At 44.9% G+C, this 16,415-nt stretch overlaps 3 protein-coding genes across 3 annotated transcripts; 2 read left to right on the forward strand and 1 right to left on the reverse strand.

Annotated features, from left to right (window-relative positions):
- Positions 1–745: 745 nt before the first annotated feature.
- LOC121551584 (putative nuclease HARBI1) lies at positions 746–2,409 on the forward strand. Its single transcript, XM_045205056.1, has 3 exons — positions 746–1,492; positions 1,571–1,935; positions 2,068–2,409. Exons 1-2 carry the CDS (start codon positions 823–825, stop codon positions 1,930–1,932), a joined length of 1,032 nt encoding a protein of 343 aa, XP_045060991.1. The 5' UTR covers positions 746–822; the 3' UTR covers positions 1,933–1,935; positions 2,068–2,409.
- Positions 2,410–6,886: 4,477 nt separating this feature from the next.
- LOC121551583 (vacuolar protein sorting-associated protein VTA1 homolog) lies at positions 6,887–7,651 on the forward strand. The gene is made up of 3 exons (XM_045205115.1): positions 6,887–7,046; positions 7,154–7,455; positions 7,605–7,651. Exons 1-3 carry the CDS (start codon positions 6,898–6,900, stop codon positions 7,649–7,651), a joined length of 498 nt encoding a protein of 165 aa, XP_045061050.1. The 5' UTR covers positions 6,887–6,897.
- A 365-nt stretch (positions 7,652–8,016) lies between these two features.
- On the reverse strand, positions 8,017–9,946 carry LOC121551879 (prisilkin-39-like). The gene is made up of 3 exons (XM_045205117.1): positions 9,379–9,946; positions 8,493–9,007; positions 8,017–8,031 (listed from the first exon to the last, which is right to left on the reverse strand). Exons 1-3 carry the CDS (start codon positions 9,944–9,946, stop codon positions 8,017–8,019), a joined length of 1,098 nt encoding a protein of 365 aa, XP_045061052.1.
- Positions 9,947–16,415: the final 6,469 nt, after the last annotated feature.

Here is a 16,415-nt window from a genome sequence, read left to right on the forward strand (position 1 = left end):
AGTAAGTGTTAGGGGGAAACCACAGAAAGATAAGTACTGTAAGGTTTGGTTTGGTTGTTAACTGGAAATGGTACACACGCTATTTTCGGGTTTGCTGTCATCTTTACTGTATGACTGTGTATTTCTATATGCTTTACAACATCATATATCCAGATGATTGTTTATTTATATATGGTCTACAACATCATATATCCAGATCGTTCATTTTCAGGGGTAAACAAATACAACTTAAATCGTATTTCTTCTCAGCTTTTTGTCTGTAACTTCTTCTCAATGTGTAATTCCTTGCAAAATAGACTGTCTCAGACTCCCGACCTAATTAAAGGTTAAATAAATAAATCCACTTGGGAGCCAGGCCCACCCACAGACAGAAATACTCCTCAGTTTCATCAGCTGTCCGGGTGGTGGGTCTCAGACGATCCCGCAGGTGAAGAAGCCGGATGTGGAGGTCCTGGGGCCTCATGTATCAATCTTGCGTACGCACGAAAACACGGCGTACGCCAGCTTTCACGTTCACGGTCAGATGTACTAACAGTGAAATTAACGTAAGAATGTGCGTTCTTCCACGTAAACTTCAGGCCTGGCGTACGTACATTTTTGTGATGTTTGTCCGTTGGCGACTCATAGAGGCAATAAAGTGAAGTGGCAAACATTACACTACGAACTGTTCTATCGCACCTGCCAGATATTGCTTATAATTTGTAATTGATAAATGATTTGCCATATTATTGTCACAAGAGTCTTATTAGAATATTCTATTAATTATGCAATTAAGTAAGAACATATATAAAGGATGTGAAAATTGATACAACCCGTCTAGCAATGGCAGCTTTGGCTTTATTAGAAGACATTTTCAATGGACAAATCCGGAGAGAACGAGTTTTTAGGGACCACGGTGATTTTCTGGCCCACGACGATGACTGGCTCATCAGCCGTTTCAGATTTCCAAGGGCTATACTCTTGGAGCTCTGCGCTGAGTTGGGTCCGAATTTGGAAAGAGAGACAGTGAGGAGCCACGCATTACCCGTTCCTTTACAGGTGCTTACTACACTTGGTTTCCTAGCAACCGGTTCTTTCCAAAGAGAACTGGCAGACCGCTCAGGAATAAGCCAGTCGTGTTTGAGCCGTGCAATGCCACCTGTATGGGACGGCATCATCCGCTTGTCTACCAGGTATATAACGTTCCCATACGATGCAGGTGACCAGCCAAACATCAAAGCGCAATTTGCAGCGATAGCCGGTTTTCCTAATGTAATCGGAGCGATCGACTGCACACATATTGCTATAAAGGCGCCATCTGAAGACGAATTTGCATATGTGAATCGGAAACATTTCCATTCAATAAATGTGCAGATTATATGTGATGCACAAATGCGCCTAACAAATATTGTGGCAAGGTGGCCTGGGTCAACCCATGATTCATATATCCTTACAAACAGCATGGTTGGGATGAGACTCCAAGCTGGCAGGGTGCGCGATGGGTGGCTACTTGGTAAGTTATGCATTTAAATGTATGGTTCTATCTAAAAGTAAAATGTTTGTGTCTGTAATTATTATTACTGCCCATCAGGAGACAGTGGTTATCCACTAAAGACGTGGCTGTTAACCCCCCTCACCAACCCACAAACTGACCGAGAGCGCAGATACAATGATGCCCATTCCCGCACTCGGTCAGTTGTGGAGCGGGCGATTGGGCAGCTGAAATGTCGGTGGCGCTGCCTTGACAGGACCGGGGGGATGCTGTTATACCGCCCTGACAAGGTTTGCCGCATCATACTGGCCTGTGGAGTGCTGCACAATGTCGCGCACAGGCATGGCATACCCCTTGGTGAGGTGGGGGCACCGCCAGAGGACCCTGACCCAGGACCAGTATATGTGCAGCACAATCAACAAGCCATTCAGGCCCGTCAACGTGTAATTGCGACAATATAAATGGTACTCAGACAAAGTTTATTTTTTGACCAATTCTTTTAATGAATGGCTTATTTCTGTGAGTGCGTCAGTGACATTTTTAAGGTGACTGTTCATTTCTTCAATGGCCCTAACAATTTGTTGTTGTGACTCCAGAACAGCATGCGTCAAGACACGGTCAGATGGACGGGCTTCAGCACTGGGGGGAACATTAGAGACACGGGAGACGCTGGACTGAATGGGCTCTGGCTGCTCAGGTGGTGCGGACTCTGAGTGCGTGCCAGTGGACGTTCCTGCGGTTCCTAAGTCCAATTAAACACAGGCACATCTTAACAGTAATTTGAGTCTGTTCCTTATTAATGGGTACACGCATTTGCAATAAAAGCAGTGGATACGTGAAATCTCTGGTGTACCTTTTGCTATATTGCATGCATTTTAAAATTAAACGGTGGCTGGCTATGTATATCAAAGTTAAGGAAATAAATCTGAGTCACCTTGCTGGCAGTCCTGTAGTATATCCGAGTCTCCTACATCAGCGGATACGATTCCAGAGATTAACGTGTCTCCTACAATAGAGGCAACTCTCTGATCAAAGGGTGCAAGTTCATCGGTCCCTGTACCACCGCCTGTTCTGCCCACACTTTGTCGGTGCGCAGCAGTTCTCCGCTTAACTTCCACCTTTATGTCTGACCATTTCTTCTTCAGTTCATTTACGGTGCGACTCTCAGATCCCACCGCGTTGACGGCATCAGACAAACTCGCCCACTCTTTTTCTTTCTTTTGTTATTAATTCCAGAGGACAGATTTCCAAATAAAATATTTTTTCTTGTTTCTACCTCTGATAGTAGCACCTCTAATTCGTTTTCAGTTAAATTTCGTTTCTTGCTTGCTTTAGCCATGTTCTTGCAGGTTTCTTTTGCCAAATTGGACTAATTACCATATTTAAATTGATTTAATTGAGGGAGGAGACAGGGTGTGGTGTGGTGCTCGTGCATGTGCGCTCAATTTCGCGTTGATTGGGATGTACAAAGAGAATGTATGTGGAATGCTGCGTATGCAGAGATTTTTTTGGTGCGTACGCACATTTATGGCTTTGTCCATACGCAATGTTTTAGTATGAATTCAACGCAAGTCTTTGTACATGAGGCCCCTGGGCTGGCGTGGTTACACATGGTCTACGGTTGTGAGGCCGATTGGATGTACTGCCAAATTCTCTAAAATTACGTTGGAGGCGGGTCATGGTAGAGAAATCAACATTAAATTCTCTGGCAACCGCTCTGGTGGACATTCCTGCAGTCAGCATGCCAATTTCACGCTCCCTCAAAATTTGGGACATCTGTGGCATTGTGTTGTGTGACAAAACTGCACATTTTAGTGGCCTTTTATTGTCCCCAGCACAAGGTGCACCTGTGTAATTATCATGCTGTTTAATCCTCTTCTTGCTATCCCACACCTGTCAGGTGGATGGATTATCTTGGCAAAGGAGAAATGCTCACTAACAGGTATGTAAACAAATGTGTACACACAATTTGAGAGAAATAAGCTTCTTGTGTGTAAAGAAAACCTCTGGGATCTTTTATTTCTGCACATGAAACATGGGACCAACACTTTACATGTTGCGTTACATTTTTGTTCAGTATATTTACATTTCCTATAGTCCCAGTTAAACTAAATGGAAAATAATGTAAAGGCAATCTTACCATGTTGAAACAGGGGTCCAGTCAGAGACTCTTACCATGTTGAAACAGGGGTCCAGTCAGAGACTCTTACCATGTTGAAACAGGGGTCCAGTCAGAGACTCTTACCATTTTGAAACGGGTCCAGTCTGATTTTCCAGGTTTCCATCCAACTATTTCATGAGGATGAATTACCCGATGCATGGCTGGCTGCAACCTTGTCTCAGAGCATTTCGTATTATTATGAACGTAAATCCGAGATACACCATTTAGTATGATATGTTATGGTATGTTTCTTATGGTATGTTACGAATGTGCTAAATGTACAGTATGTTACAAATGTGCAAAATGTACAATATGTTACCAATAGCTAGCTGGCTAATGTTAGCTAGGCTAGGGGTTTGGGTTAAGGGTTAAGGTTATGGTTAGCTAAAAGGGTTAAGGTTAGGGTTAGCTAACATGCTAAGTATTTGAAAAGTAGCTCAAAAGTAGTAAGCTAATTATCTAAAATCCTAAAGTTGTCCGTGATGAGATTCCAACTCACAACCTTTGGGTTGTTTGACGTAGTCGTTATTCACACATGCATCCACCCTGACCAAATAACCATCTGTCTTATGTAACCATCCCAAACGTGACATATCATACTAATTTGAGTGTTCCTGGATTTACGTTTACTATGCTACGTCTAGTTTATGAGACCAGGCTGATGAAAAAAGTCACAACCGGGCTGATCTGGAAACAGAATATGCTGGGGTGGTGAAATAACTCCATCCAGCGTTACAAACTCTAATTTTAAAGAGCCCTCCGTAAACTACGCCCCAGTGGGCAGAGCATGTTGCCCTGTAGGTCTGTCCGGGACTGATTTCTTCATTCTGCTCGGGCCGCTCCCGCCTGCACCCGCAGCTTTTCATACCGCTCCTGTCCGCATCCGCAGCCTTTCAGAGGCGGGGGCGACAACGGTAGCCAGCTGTAGCTAGTACACACCGGTAGAATGTATTTCGCCCCGCCTGTCGGGCATTGTTTTCCAGCAGTTCTGTTAACAACCGAAGGTGTTAGGCAGAAGGGAGCGCAGGACACTGTGTGCTAGCTTAGCCAGCTAGTCCTAAGGAGGACTCCAGTACACAGGAGGTGGGGGCCACACCATGTGTCGCCCCCGCCTGCTGTGTACCAAAGTAGTTTGCGGTAGGCAGGGGCGACACCGGTAGATGTGTCCACGCCCCCGCCTGTTGGGCACGGTTTTCTCCGGTACACTGCAGGCGGGAGGCAGGGGCTACACCTTGTGCTAATTAGCAAGCTAGCACACGGTGTCGCTAACTAGTAAGCTAACTAGTAAAAACTAAAAAGAACATTAAAAATAGAAGAAAAAAAAGAACAGTAACGAGGCTATATACAGGGGGTACCGGTACAGAGTCAATGTAATTGAGGTAATAAGTGACTATGCATAGATAATAACCTAGCTACTGATGGAACTTCCTCTTCTCCTTTTTATTGTTTCTTCTTAGAAATTAAGTTAAGATCTATAAAATAAAGATTACGTATTTCACACAGAGAAATTATCCCGCTCTAAATATGTTGGATGTTATTTTTTTACTTTAGTGTGTGAGTGTGTGCTGTTAACTTTAATTTGATTAGGAATTGGAAATGTAAATTAGAACTTGAGTTAGAGGAAATGTGAATACTGCCTGTGTAAGAGAGCTTTTGGGGAAAGAAATTGCATGGCGACTGTCTGGGGTTGAGAGGAGAGTAGGTGTGTTGTTGTAACAGGAAATAACACTTCGGTAAGGGGCATCCAGTGTGTCTGCAGTTAGGTTGCAGTGTTGCCAACTCCTCAGTAAGGAAAGTAGCTATTGGCTGTCCTAAAAGTCGCTAAACGACGTCATCACCTAATTTGCATAATTGGCTTTGCCTTTTGAGTATGTTTTTGAGTTGTCGTGTGTTTTTTTACATCACTAAGTTTGGCGTAGAAATCAAGCTTACAATACAGGCAGTATGCCCGTGTATCATCTCCAATAAACGGTTTCAACCAGCCTTTGAATTTAGGGTTTGATTCCCACTCCTTTCTGTATTTTTTTATGTACAGTTGAGACTGAGACATGATGAGCTAGCCAGCTAGATGTTTAGCTTATGTCACAGAGAGACACACACACAGTGGACGAGGTGAGTAAGTGACTGAGGCTGTGTGAGTCAAATGCAGTGATTTATTTTAGACAAAGTATATTTTACATTTACATCACGCCCTGAATGTAAGCCAGGGCGGGATCAGCCAGCGGTGGCTTCCCGCATGCGCGATTCATTTGCAGTCTGGACGCGGAGGGGTGAACATCTCCTGCCCTGACTGCAGATGGGAGGGACTGCTGCGTGAGTACTGGGCCGCCTGTGAGTGCTTTGGGACGTGGGTGGGTCCCACGGCAGCACCCGCTGCTCGTTGAGAAGAGTAAGAACGATACGTGCTTTCACGTCAGAGTCTCCAATAACACCAGAAAAAGTCGCTAGATTTGTCGCTAGTCGCTTTTAAAAAAAATGTGTCGCTAGAGGGGTCTGAATACTCGCTAAATATAGCGACAAAGTCGCTAAGTTGGCAACACTGCTCAAGTGTATACTGAGAAAATGTGTGTTGTATACATAGAAAAACAGTGAATGTTGGAAAAGGAACAGTGTTTTCTACCCAGAGAAATAATATGTGCACACTTAAAAGACATCAAATAGAATAAAAAGTGCACTAGCCAAACAATGGGCCATCTGGAACTCTATACTATTGGGAACTTTCTGAGAACGGCTCTTATCTTTGTAGAGATTTTTGCTGACACTCCTACTGGCCCCTGAGTCTAAGATAACAACATACCAGGAAGGAGGGGTTCTCTTTCTCTTTCATGCTCACTCACGCTCTCTTTCTTTCTTTGTCTCTCTCAGACACACACACAATAACATGACAGTCACGCCGCAGTAAATTTCTATTACCAGAAAGGTAAGGATCTTCTTTCAATAATTACAATATATTAGATTTGTTTTAGAGTAACTTCTGAAGTAAATCTTTGTTGTAACCAAATATTTAGTTTCACCTTAATCAGGTGCTACTGATATGGAGGAACAGAAAGTCAAGTGTTCTTGACAATTTTTCAAACTCGAATGGATTTGAAATACATAAGAGTAAAATATATTTGTAACTGTTTTCTAGGTAACGGCAATTGTCTTTAAGTTGGTAAGGTTTAGTATACATTTGGCGTTTTAGACATTTGGAGTTCTGAAGAATACCAAAATATGTTCTCATGAGTTCACTCATGTTCCATAGATTGAGACTTAACAGAAAGAGATGGGGAGCAATTGCTCCAAAAGGAGGAGAGAAGAGAGGGACACTACCACTTTCTCCAAAAAGAAAAGTTTGTCTTGGCGAAGAAAAAAGGATTACACTGAAGGGAGGATAGGAGAGGGCAACAGTGGAGAAACGCCCTGTCAACAAAGGTGAGACCAATTTCCCTGATATGGTTCAAGTCAGTTTTCCCTTGTGTTGTAGTACTAGGGTGAGGACACACGGGCCAGTGTTACCTCTCTCTCTCTGTCTCTCCTAGTCTCCCCAGCCTACAATCCCCAGTCTCCCCAGCCAATAATCCTCAGTTTCTCCAGCCAACAATCCCCAGTCTCCCCAGCCTACAATCCCCAGTCTCTCCAGCCAACAATCCCCAGTCTCCCCAGCCAACAATCCGCAGTCTCCCCAGCCTACAATCCACAGTCTCCCCAGCCTACAATCCACAGTCTTCCCTCACAGCTGAGGGCGGAAGCTCTCTATGTGCCCCAGTGATCAGCAATAATGAAGTAAGAGGTAACATCAACATCACTCAGAACATCACTCAGAACATCGCTCAGAACAAAGGTAAAAACTTTATAACATCCACTTTCTTTACATAGCTGTGAGAAAAAAGTATCCACCGGCGCATTATTATATTCATACTGTATTCAATCAAGTCACCTTCAGAACTGTAGGAGAATATAATATATTTTCATTTTTTGTTCAATTTCTAGATGACTCCTCCCAGGTTGCACAATGCAGTGCCACACCAAAAGGGTAAGGTGTCAAACGTTTTACTTTGAGCGCATGTGGTGTTTGTTGTGTGTGTGTAAATTCATAGATTTTTGGTTGAACCCTCTCTCTTTCCACAGTGAGTTGCGTGGTGGTCTGTCCCCAGTGTCCAGAGAGACCCTGAGCACATCGAAGAAAACACACTGCCATCCACTACCACCACAATATGAACATCAAGACAAAACAAAGTAGACAAAATACAGAATTCATTATAAGCGCATATGCATAATGCTTTATTATTATGCACGACATAGGAGCGTTAATAGGTTATATTGCATTGTGCATTATGCATATGCATGCACATATAATTTATTTTGAAAAGGGTAGTCATAGGAGGAGTTACCATAGGAGGAGTTACCATAGGAGGTGCTAACATAGCCACAGGAGGTGTTACCATAGGAGGTGTTACCATAGCCACAGGAGGTGTTACCATAGCCAGAGGTGTTGTTACCATAGGTGGTGTTACCATAGCAGGTGTTACCATAGCCATAGGTGAAGTTACCATAGCCACAGGAGGTATTACCATAGCCACAGGAGGTGTTACCATAGGAGGTGTTACAATAGCCATAGGTGGTGTTACCATAGGTGTTACCATAGCCATAGCAATAGGAGGTGTTACCATAGCCATAGTAGGTGTTACCATAGCCATAGGTGGTGTTACCATGGAAGGTGTTTCCATAGCCATAGGGGGTGTTGCCAGAGGAGGTGTTGCCAGAGGATGTGTTACCATAGCCATAGGTGGTGTTACCATAGGTGTTACCATAGCCATAGCAATAGGAGGTGTTACCATAGCCATAGGTGGTGTTACCATAGGAGGTGTTACCATAGACATAGGAGGTGCTACCATAGGTGGTGTTACCATAGCAGGTGTTACCATTGCCATATGTGGTGTTACCATAGCCACTTGAGGTGTTACCATAGCCACAGGAGGTGTTACCATAGCCAGAGGTATTGTTACCATAGGTGGTGTTACCATAGCAGGTGTTACCATAGCCATAGGTGGAGTTACCATAGCCATAGGAGGTGTTGCCATAGACATAGGTGGTGTTACCATAGCCATAGGAGGTGTTACCATAGCCATAGGAGGTGTTGCCATAGACATAGGTGGTGTTACCATAGGAGGTGCTACCATAGCCACAGGTGGTGTTACCATAGCCACAGGAGATGATACCATAGCCACAGGAGGTGTTACCATAGCCAAAAGTGTTGTTACCATAGGTGGTGTTACCATAGCATGTGTTAACATAGCCATAGGTGGAGTTACCATAGCCATAGGAGGTGTTACCATAGCCATAGGAGGTGTTACCATAGGTGGTTACCATAGCCATAGGAGGTGTTACAATAGCTGTAGGTGGTGTTACCATAGCCATAGGTGGTGTTACCATAGGTATTACCATAGCCATAGCAATAGGAGGTGTTACCATAGCCATAGTAGGCGTTACCATAGGAGGTGTTACCATAGGTGGTTACCATAGCCATAGGAGATGTTACAATAGCCGTAGGTGGTGTTACCATAGCCATAGGTTGTGTTACCATAGCCATAGGAGGTGTTACCATAGGAGGTGTTACCATAGCCATAGGAGGTGTTTCCAGAGGAGGTGTTACAATAGCCATAGGTGGTGTTACAATAGGTGTTACCATAGCCATAGGAGGTGTTACCATAGCCATAGTAGGTGTTTCCATAGCCATAGGTGGTGTTACCATGGGAGGTGTTACCATAGCCATAGGAGGTGTTTCCATAGCCATAGGTGGTGTTACCATGGGAGGTGTTACGATAGCCATAGGAGGTGTTACAATAGCCATAGGAGGTGTTACCATATGTGGTGTTAACATAGCCATAAGAGGTGTTACCATAGCCACAGGAGGTGTTACTATAGCCATCGGTGGTGTTAACATAGCAAGTGTTACCTAAGCCATAGGTGGAGTTACCATTGCCATTGGAGGTGTTACCATAGCCACTTGAGGTGTTACCATAGACACAGGAGGTGTTACCATGGAAGGTGTTACCATAGGAGGTGTTACCATAGACATAGGAGGTGCTACCATAGGTGGTGTTACCATAGCAGGTGTTACCATAGACATATGTGGTGTTACCATAGCCATAGGAGGTGTTACCATAGCCACTTGAGGTTTTACCATAGCCACAGGAGGTGTTACCATAGCCACAGGAGGTGTTACCATAGCCACAGGAGGTGTTACCATAGCCACAGGTATTGTTACCATAGGTGGTGTTACCATAGCAGGTGTTACCATAGCCATAGGTGGAGTTACCTATGGCTACCATAGCCATAGGAGGTGTTGCCATAGACATAGGTGGTGTTACCATAGGAGGTGCTACCATAGCCACAGGTGGTGTTACCATAGCCACAGGAGGTGATACCATAGCCACAGGAAGTGTTACCATAGCCAAAAGTGTTGTTACCATAGGTGGTGTTACCATAGCCATAGGTGGAGTTACCATAGCCATAGGAGGTGTTACCATAGCCATAGGAGGTGTTACCATAGGTGGTTACCATAGCCATAGGAGGTGTTACCATAGCCATAGGTGGTGTTACCATAGGTATTACCATAGCCATAGCAATAGGAGGTGTTACCATAGCCATAGGAGGTGTTACCATAGGTGGTTACCATAGCCATAGGAGGTGTTACAATAGCCGTAGGTGGTGTTACAATAGCCATAGGAGGTGTTACCATATGTGGTGTTAACATAGCCATAAGAGGTGTTACCATATCCATAGTAGGTGTTACCATGGCCATAGGTGGTGTTAGCATAGCCATAGGAGGTGTTACCATAGGAGGTGTTACCATAGCCATAGGAGGTGTTTCCAGAGGAGGTGTTACAATAGCCATAAGTGGTGTTACAATAGGTGTTACCATAGCCATAGCAATAGGAGGTGTTACTATAGCCATAGTAGGTGTTTCCATAGCCATAGGTGGTGTTACCATGGGAGGTGTTACCATAGCCATAGGAGGTGTTACAATAGCCATAGGAGGTGTTACCATATGTGGTGTTAACATAGCCATTAGAGGTGTTACCATAGCCACAGGAGGTGTTACTATAGCCATAAGTGGTGTTACCATAGCAGGTGTTACCATAGCCATAGGTGGAGTTACCATAGCCATTGGAGGTGTTACCAAAGCCACTTGAGGTGTTACCATAGCCACAGGAGGTGTTACCATAGCCACAGGAGGTGATGCCATAGCCACATGAGGTGTTACCGTAGCCAGAGGTATTGTTACCATAGGTGGTGTTTCCATAGCAGGTGTTACCATAGCTATAGGTAGAGTTACCATAGCCATAGGAGGTGTTGCCATATACATAGGTGGTGTTACCATAGGAGGTGCTACCATAGCCACAGGTGGTGTTACCATAGCCAAAAGTGTTGTTACCATAGCATGTGTTACCATAGCCATAGGAGGTGTTACCATAGGTGGTTACCATAGCCATAGGTGGTGTTACCATAGCCATAGGTGGTGTTACCATAGCCATAGGTGGTGTTACCATAGGAGTTAACATAGCCATAACAATAGGAGGTGTTACCATAGCCATAGTAGGTGTTACCATAGCCATAGGTGGTGTTACCATAGGAGGTGCTACCATAGGTGGTGTTACCATAGCAGGTGTTAACATAGCCATAGGTGGTGTTACCATAGCCATAGGAGATGTTATAATAGCCATAGGAGGTGTTGCCATATGTGGTGTTACCATAGCCATAGGAGGTGTTACCATAGCCATAGGTGGTGTTACCATAGGTGTTACCATAGCCATAGCAATATGAGGTGTTACCATAGCCATAGGTGGTGTTACCATAGGATGTGTTACTATAGCCATAGGTGGTGTTAACATAGGAGGTGTTACCATAGCCATAGGAGGTGTTACCATAGGTGGTGTTACCATAGCCAGAGGAGGTGTTACCATAGGAGGTGTTACCATAGGAGGTGTTACCATAGGTGGTGTTACCATAGCCATAGGAGGTTTTACCATATGAGGTGCTACCATAGGAGGTTTTACCCTAGCCAGAGGAGGTGTTACAATAACCATAGGTGGTGTTACCATAGGAGGTGTTACCATAGCCATAGTAGGTGTTACAATAGCCATAGGAGGTGTTACCATAAGAGGTGTTACCATAGCCATAGGAGGTGTTACCATAGGAGGTGTTACCATAGACATAGGAGGTGTTACCATAGGTGGTGTTACCATAGCATGAGTTACCATAGCCATAGGAAGTGTTACCATAGCCATAGGAGGTGTTACCATAGGAGGTGTTACCATAGCCAGAGGAGGAGTTACCATAGCCATAGGAGGTGTTACCATAGCCATAGGTGGTGTTACCATAGGTGTTACCATAGCCATAGCAATAGGAGGTGTTACCATAGCCATAGGTGGTGTTACCATAATATGTGTTACTATAGTCATAGGTGGTGTTACCATAGGAGGTGTTACCATAGGTGGTGTTACCATAGCCATAGGAGGTGCTACCATAGGAGGTTTTACCATAGCCAGAGGAGGTGTTACCATAGGAGGTGTTACCATAGGTGGTGTTACCATAGCCATAGGAGGTTTTACCATATGAGGTGCTACCATAGGAGGTTTTACCCTAGCCAGAGGAGGTGTTACAATAACCATAGTTGGTGTTACCATAGGAGGTTTTACCCTAGCCAGAGGAGGTGTTACAATAACCATAGTTGGTGTTACCATAAGAGGTGTTACCATAGCCATAGATGGTGTTACCATATGGGGTGTTACCATAGCCATAGTGGGTATTACTATAGCCATATGAGGTGTTACAATAGCCATAGGAGGTGTTACCATATGTTGTGTTACCATAACCATAGGTGGTGTTACCATAGCCATAGGTGGTGTTGCCATAGGCTGTGTTGCCATATGAAGTGTTACCATAGCCATGAAGGGTGTTACTATAGCCAGAGGAAGTGTTGCCATAGGTGGTGTTACCATAGCCACAGGAGGTGTTACCATAGCCACAGGAGGTGTTACCATAGGTGGTGTTACCATAGCCATAGGTGGAGTTACCATAGCCATAGGAGGTGTTACCATAGCCATAGGAGGTGTTACCATAGGAGGTGTTACCATAGCCATAGGAGGAGTTACCATAGCCAGAGGAGGTGTTACAATAGCCATAGGTGGTGTTACCATAGCCGGTGTTACCATAGGTGTTACCTTAGCCATAGCAATAGAAGGTGTTACCATAGCCATAGTAGGTGTTACCATAGCCATAGGTGGTGTTACCATAGGAGGTGTTACCATAGGTGGTGTTACCATAGCAGGTGTTGACATAGGTGTTACCATAGCCATAGCAATAGAAGGTGTTACCATAGCCATAGGAGGTTTTACAATAGCCATAGGAGGTGTTACCATATGTGGTGTTAACATAGCCACATGAGGTGTTACCATAGCCACATGAGGTGTTACCATAGCCACAGGAGGTGTTACTATAGCCATAGGTGGTGTTACCATAGCAGGTGTTACCATAGCCATAGGAGGTGTAGCCATAGCTACAGGAGGTGTTACCATAGGTGGTGTTACCATAGCATGTGTTTCCATAGCCATAGGTGGAGTTACCATAGCCATAGGTGGTGTTACCATAGCCACAGGAGATGTTACCATAGCTACAGGAGGTGTTACCATAGGTGGTGTTACCATAGCATGTGTTTCCATAGCCATAGGTGGAGTTACCATAGCCATAAGTGGTGTTACCATAGGAGGTGTTACCATAGGGGGTTACCATAGCCATAGGTGGTGTTACCATAGCCGGTGTTGCCATAGGTGTTACCATAGCCATAGCAATAGAAGGTGTTACCATAGCCATAGTAGGTGTTACCATAGCCATAGGTGGTGTTACCATAGCCATAGGTGGTGTTACCATAGGTGATGTTACCATAGCCATAGGAGGTGTTACCATAGGAGATGTTTCCATAGCCATAGGTGGTGTTGCCATAGATGGTGTTACCATATGAGGTGTTACCATAGCCATAGTGGGTGTTACTATAGCCATAGGAGGTGTTACAATAGCCATAGGAGGTGTTACCATATGTGGTGTTACCATAGCCATAGGTGGTTTTACCATAGGAGGTGTTACCATAGCCATAGGTGGTGTTGCCATAGGTGGTGTTGCCATATGAGGTGGTACCATAGCCACATGAGGTGTTACCATAGCCATAGGAGGTGTTACCATAGGAGGTGTTACCATAGCCATAGGAGTAGTTACCATAGCCAGAAGAGGTGTTACCATAGCCATAGGTGGAGTTACCATAGCCATAGGAGGTGTTGCCATAGACATAGGTGGTGTTACCATAGGAGGTGCTACCATAGCCACAGGAGGTGTTACCATAGCCAAAAGTGTTGTTACCATAGGTGGTGTTACCATAGCATGTGTTACCATAGCCATAGGAGGTGTTACCATAGGAGGTGTTACCATAGGTGGTTACCATAGCCATAGAAGGTGTTACCATAGCCAGATGAGGTGTCACAATAGCCATAGGTGGTGTTACCATAGCCATAGGTGGTGTTACCATAGGAGTTAACATAGCCATAGCAATAGGAGGTGTTACCATAGCCATAGTAGGTGTTACCATAGCCATAGGTGGTGTTACCATAGGAGGTGCTACCATAGGTGGTGTTACCATAGCAGGTGTTAACATAGCCATAGGTGGTGTTACCATAGCCATATGAGATGTTATAATAGCCATAGGAGGTGTTGCCATATGTGGTGTTACCATAGCCATAGGAGGTGTTACCATAGCCATAGGTGGTGTTACCATAGGTGTTACCATAGCCATAGGTGGTGTTACCATAGGATGTGTTACTATAGCCATAGGTGGTGTTACCATAGGTGGTGTTACCATAGCCATCGGAGGTGTTACCATAGACATAGGAGGTGCTACCATAGGAGGTTTTACCATAGCCAGAGGAAGTGTTACCATAGTTGGTGTTACCATAGCCATAGGAGGTTTTACCATATGAGGTGTTACCATAGACATAAGAGGTGCTACCATAGGAGGTTTTACCCTAGCCAGAGGAGGTGTTACAATAACCATAGATGGTGTTACCATAGGAGGTGTTACCATAGCCATAGTAGGTGTTACAATAGCCATAGGAGGTGTTACCATAGCCATAGGAGGTGCTACCATAGGAGGTGTTACCATAGCCAGAGGAGGTGTTACATTAGCCATAGGAGGTGTTACCATAGCCAGAGAAGGTGTTACCGTAGCCAGATGAGGTGTTACCGTAGCCATAGGAGGTGTTACCATAAGAGGTGTTACCATAGCCATAGGTGGTGTTACCATAGGAGGTGTTACCATAGCCATAGGTGGTGTTGCCATAGGCTGTGTTGCCATATGAGGTGTTACCATAGCCATAGAGGGTGTTACTATAGCCAGAGGAAGTGTTGCCATAGGTGGTGTTACCATAGCCACAGGAGGTGTTACCATAGCCACAGGAGGTGTTACCATAGGTGGTGTTACCATAGCACGTGTTACCATAGCCATAGGTGGAGTTACCATAGCCATAGGAGGTGTTACCATAGCCATAGGAGGTGTTACCATAGGAGGTGTTACCATAGCCATAGGAGGAGTTACCATAGCCAGAGGAGGTGTTACAATAGCCATAGGTGGTGTTACCATAGCCGGTGTTACCATAGGTATAGCCATAGCAATATAAGGTGTTACCATAGCCATAGTAGGTGTTACCATAGCCATAGGTGGTGTTACCATAGGAGGTGTTACCATAGGTGGTGTTACCATAGCCATAGGAGGTGTTACCATAGGAGGTGTTACCATAGACATAGGAGGTGCTACCATAGGTGGTGTTACCATAGCAGGTGTTGACATAGCCATAGGTGGTGTTACCATAGCCATAGGAGTTGTTACAATAGCCATAGGAGGTGTTACCATAGCCATAGGTGGAGTTACCATAGCCGGTGTTGCCATAGGTGTTACCATAGCCATAGCAATAGATGGTGTTACCATAGCCATATTAGATGTTACCATAGCTGGTGTTACCATAGGAGGTGTTACCATAGGTGGTGTTACCATAGCCATAGGAGGTGTTACCATAGGAGGTGTTACCATAGCCATAGGTGGTGTTGCCATAGATGGTGTTACCATATGATGTGTTACCATAGCCATAGTGGGTGTTACTATAGCCATAGGAGGTGTTACCATAGCCATAGGTGGTGTTACCATAGGAGGTGTTACCATAGCCATAGGTGGTGTTGCCATAGGTGGTGGTACCATAGCCACAGGAGGTGTTACATCTCCCGAGTGGCGCAGTGGTCTAAGGCACTGCATCGCAGTGCTAGCTGTGCCACTAGAGATCCTGGTTCGAATCCAGGCTCTGTCGTAGCCGGCCGCAACCGGGAGACCAATGGGGGCGGCGCACAATTGGCCCAGCGTCGTCCAGGGTAGGGGAGGGAATGGCCGGCAGGGCTCAGTTGGTAGAGCATGGTGTTTGCAACGCCAGGGTTGTGGGTTCGATTCCCACGGGGGGCCAGTATGAAAAAATTCAATAATGTATGCACTAACTGTAAGTCGCTCTGGATAAGAGCGTCTGCTAAATGACGTAAATGTAAATGTAAATGTTACCATAGCCATAGGAGGTGTTACAATAGCCATAGGTGGTGTCACCATAGTTGGTGTTACCATAGGTGTTACCATAGCCATAGTAGGTGTTACCATAGCCATAGGTGGTGTTACCATAGGTGATGTTTCCATAGACATAGGATGTGTTACCATAG

This window comes from Coregonus clupeaformis, chromosome 19 (genome assembly GCF_020615455.1).
Source record: "Coregonus clupeaformis isolate EN_2021a chromosome 19, ASM2061545v1, whole genome shotgun sequence".
Classification (NCBI taxonomy): Eukaryota; Metazoa; Chordata; class Actinopteri; order Salmoniformes; family Salmonidae; genus Coregonus; species Coregonus clupeaformis.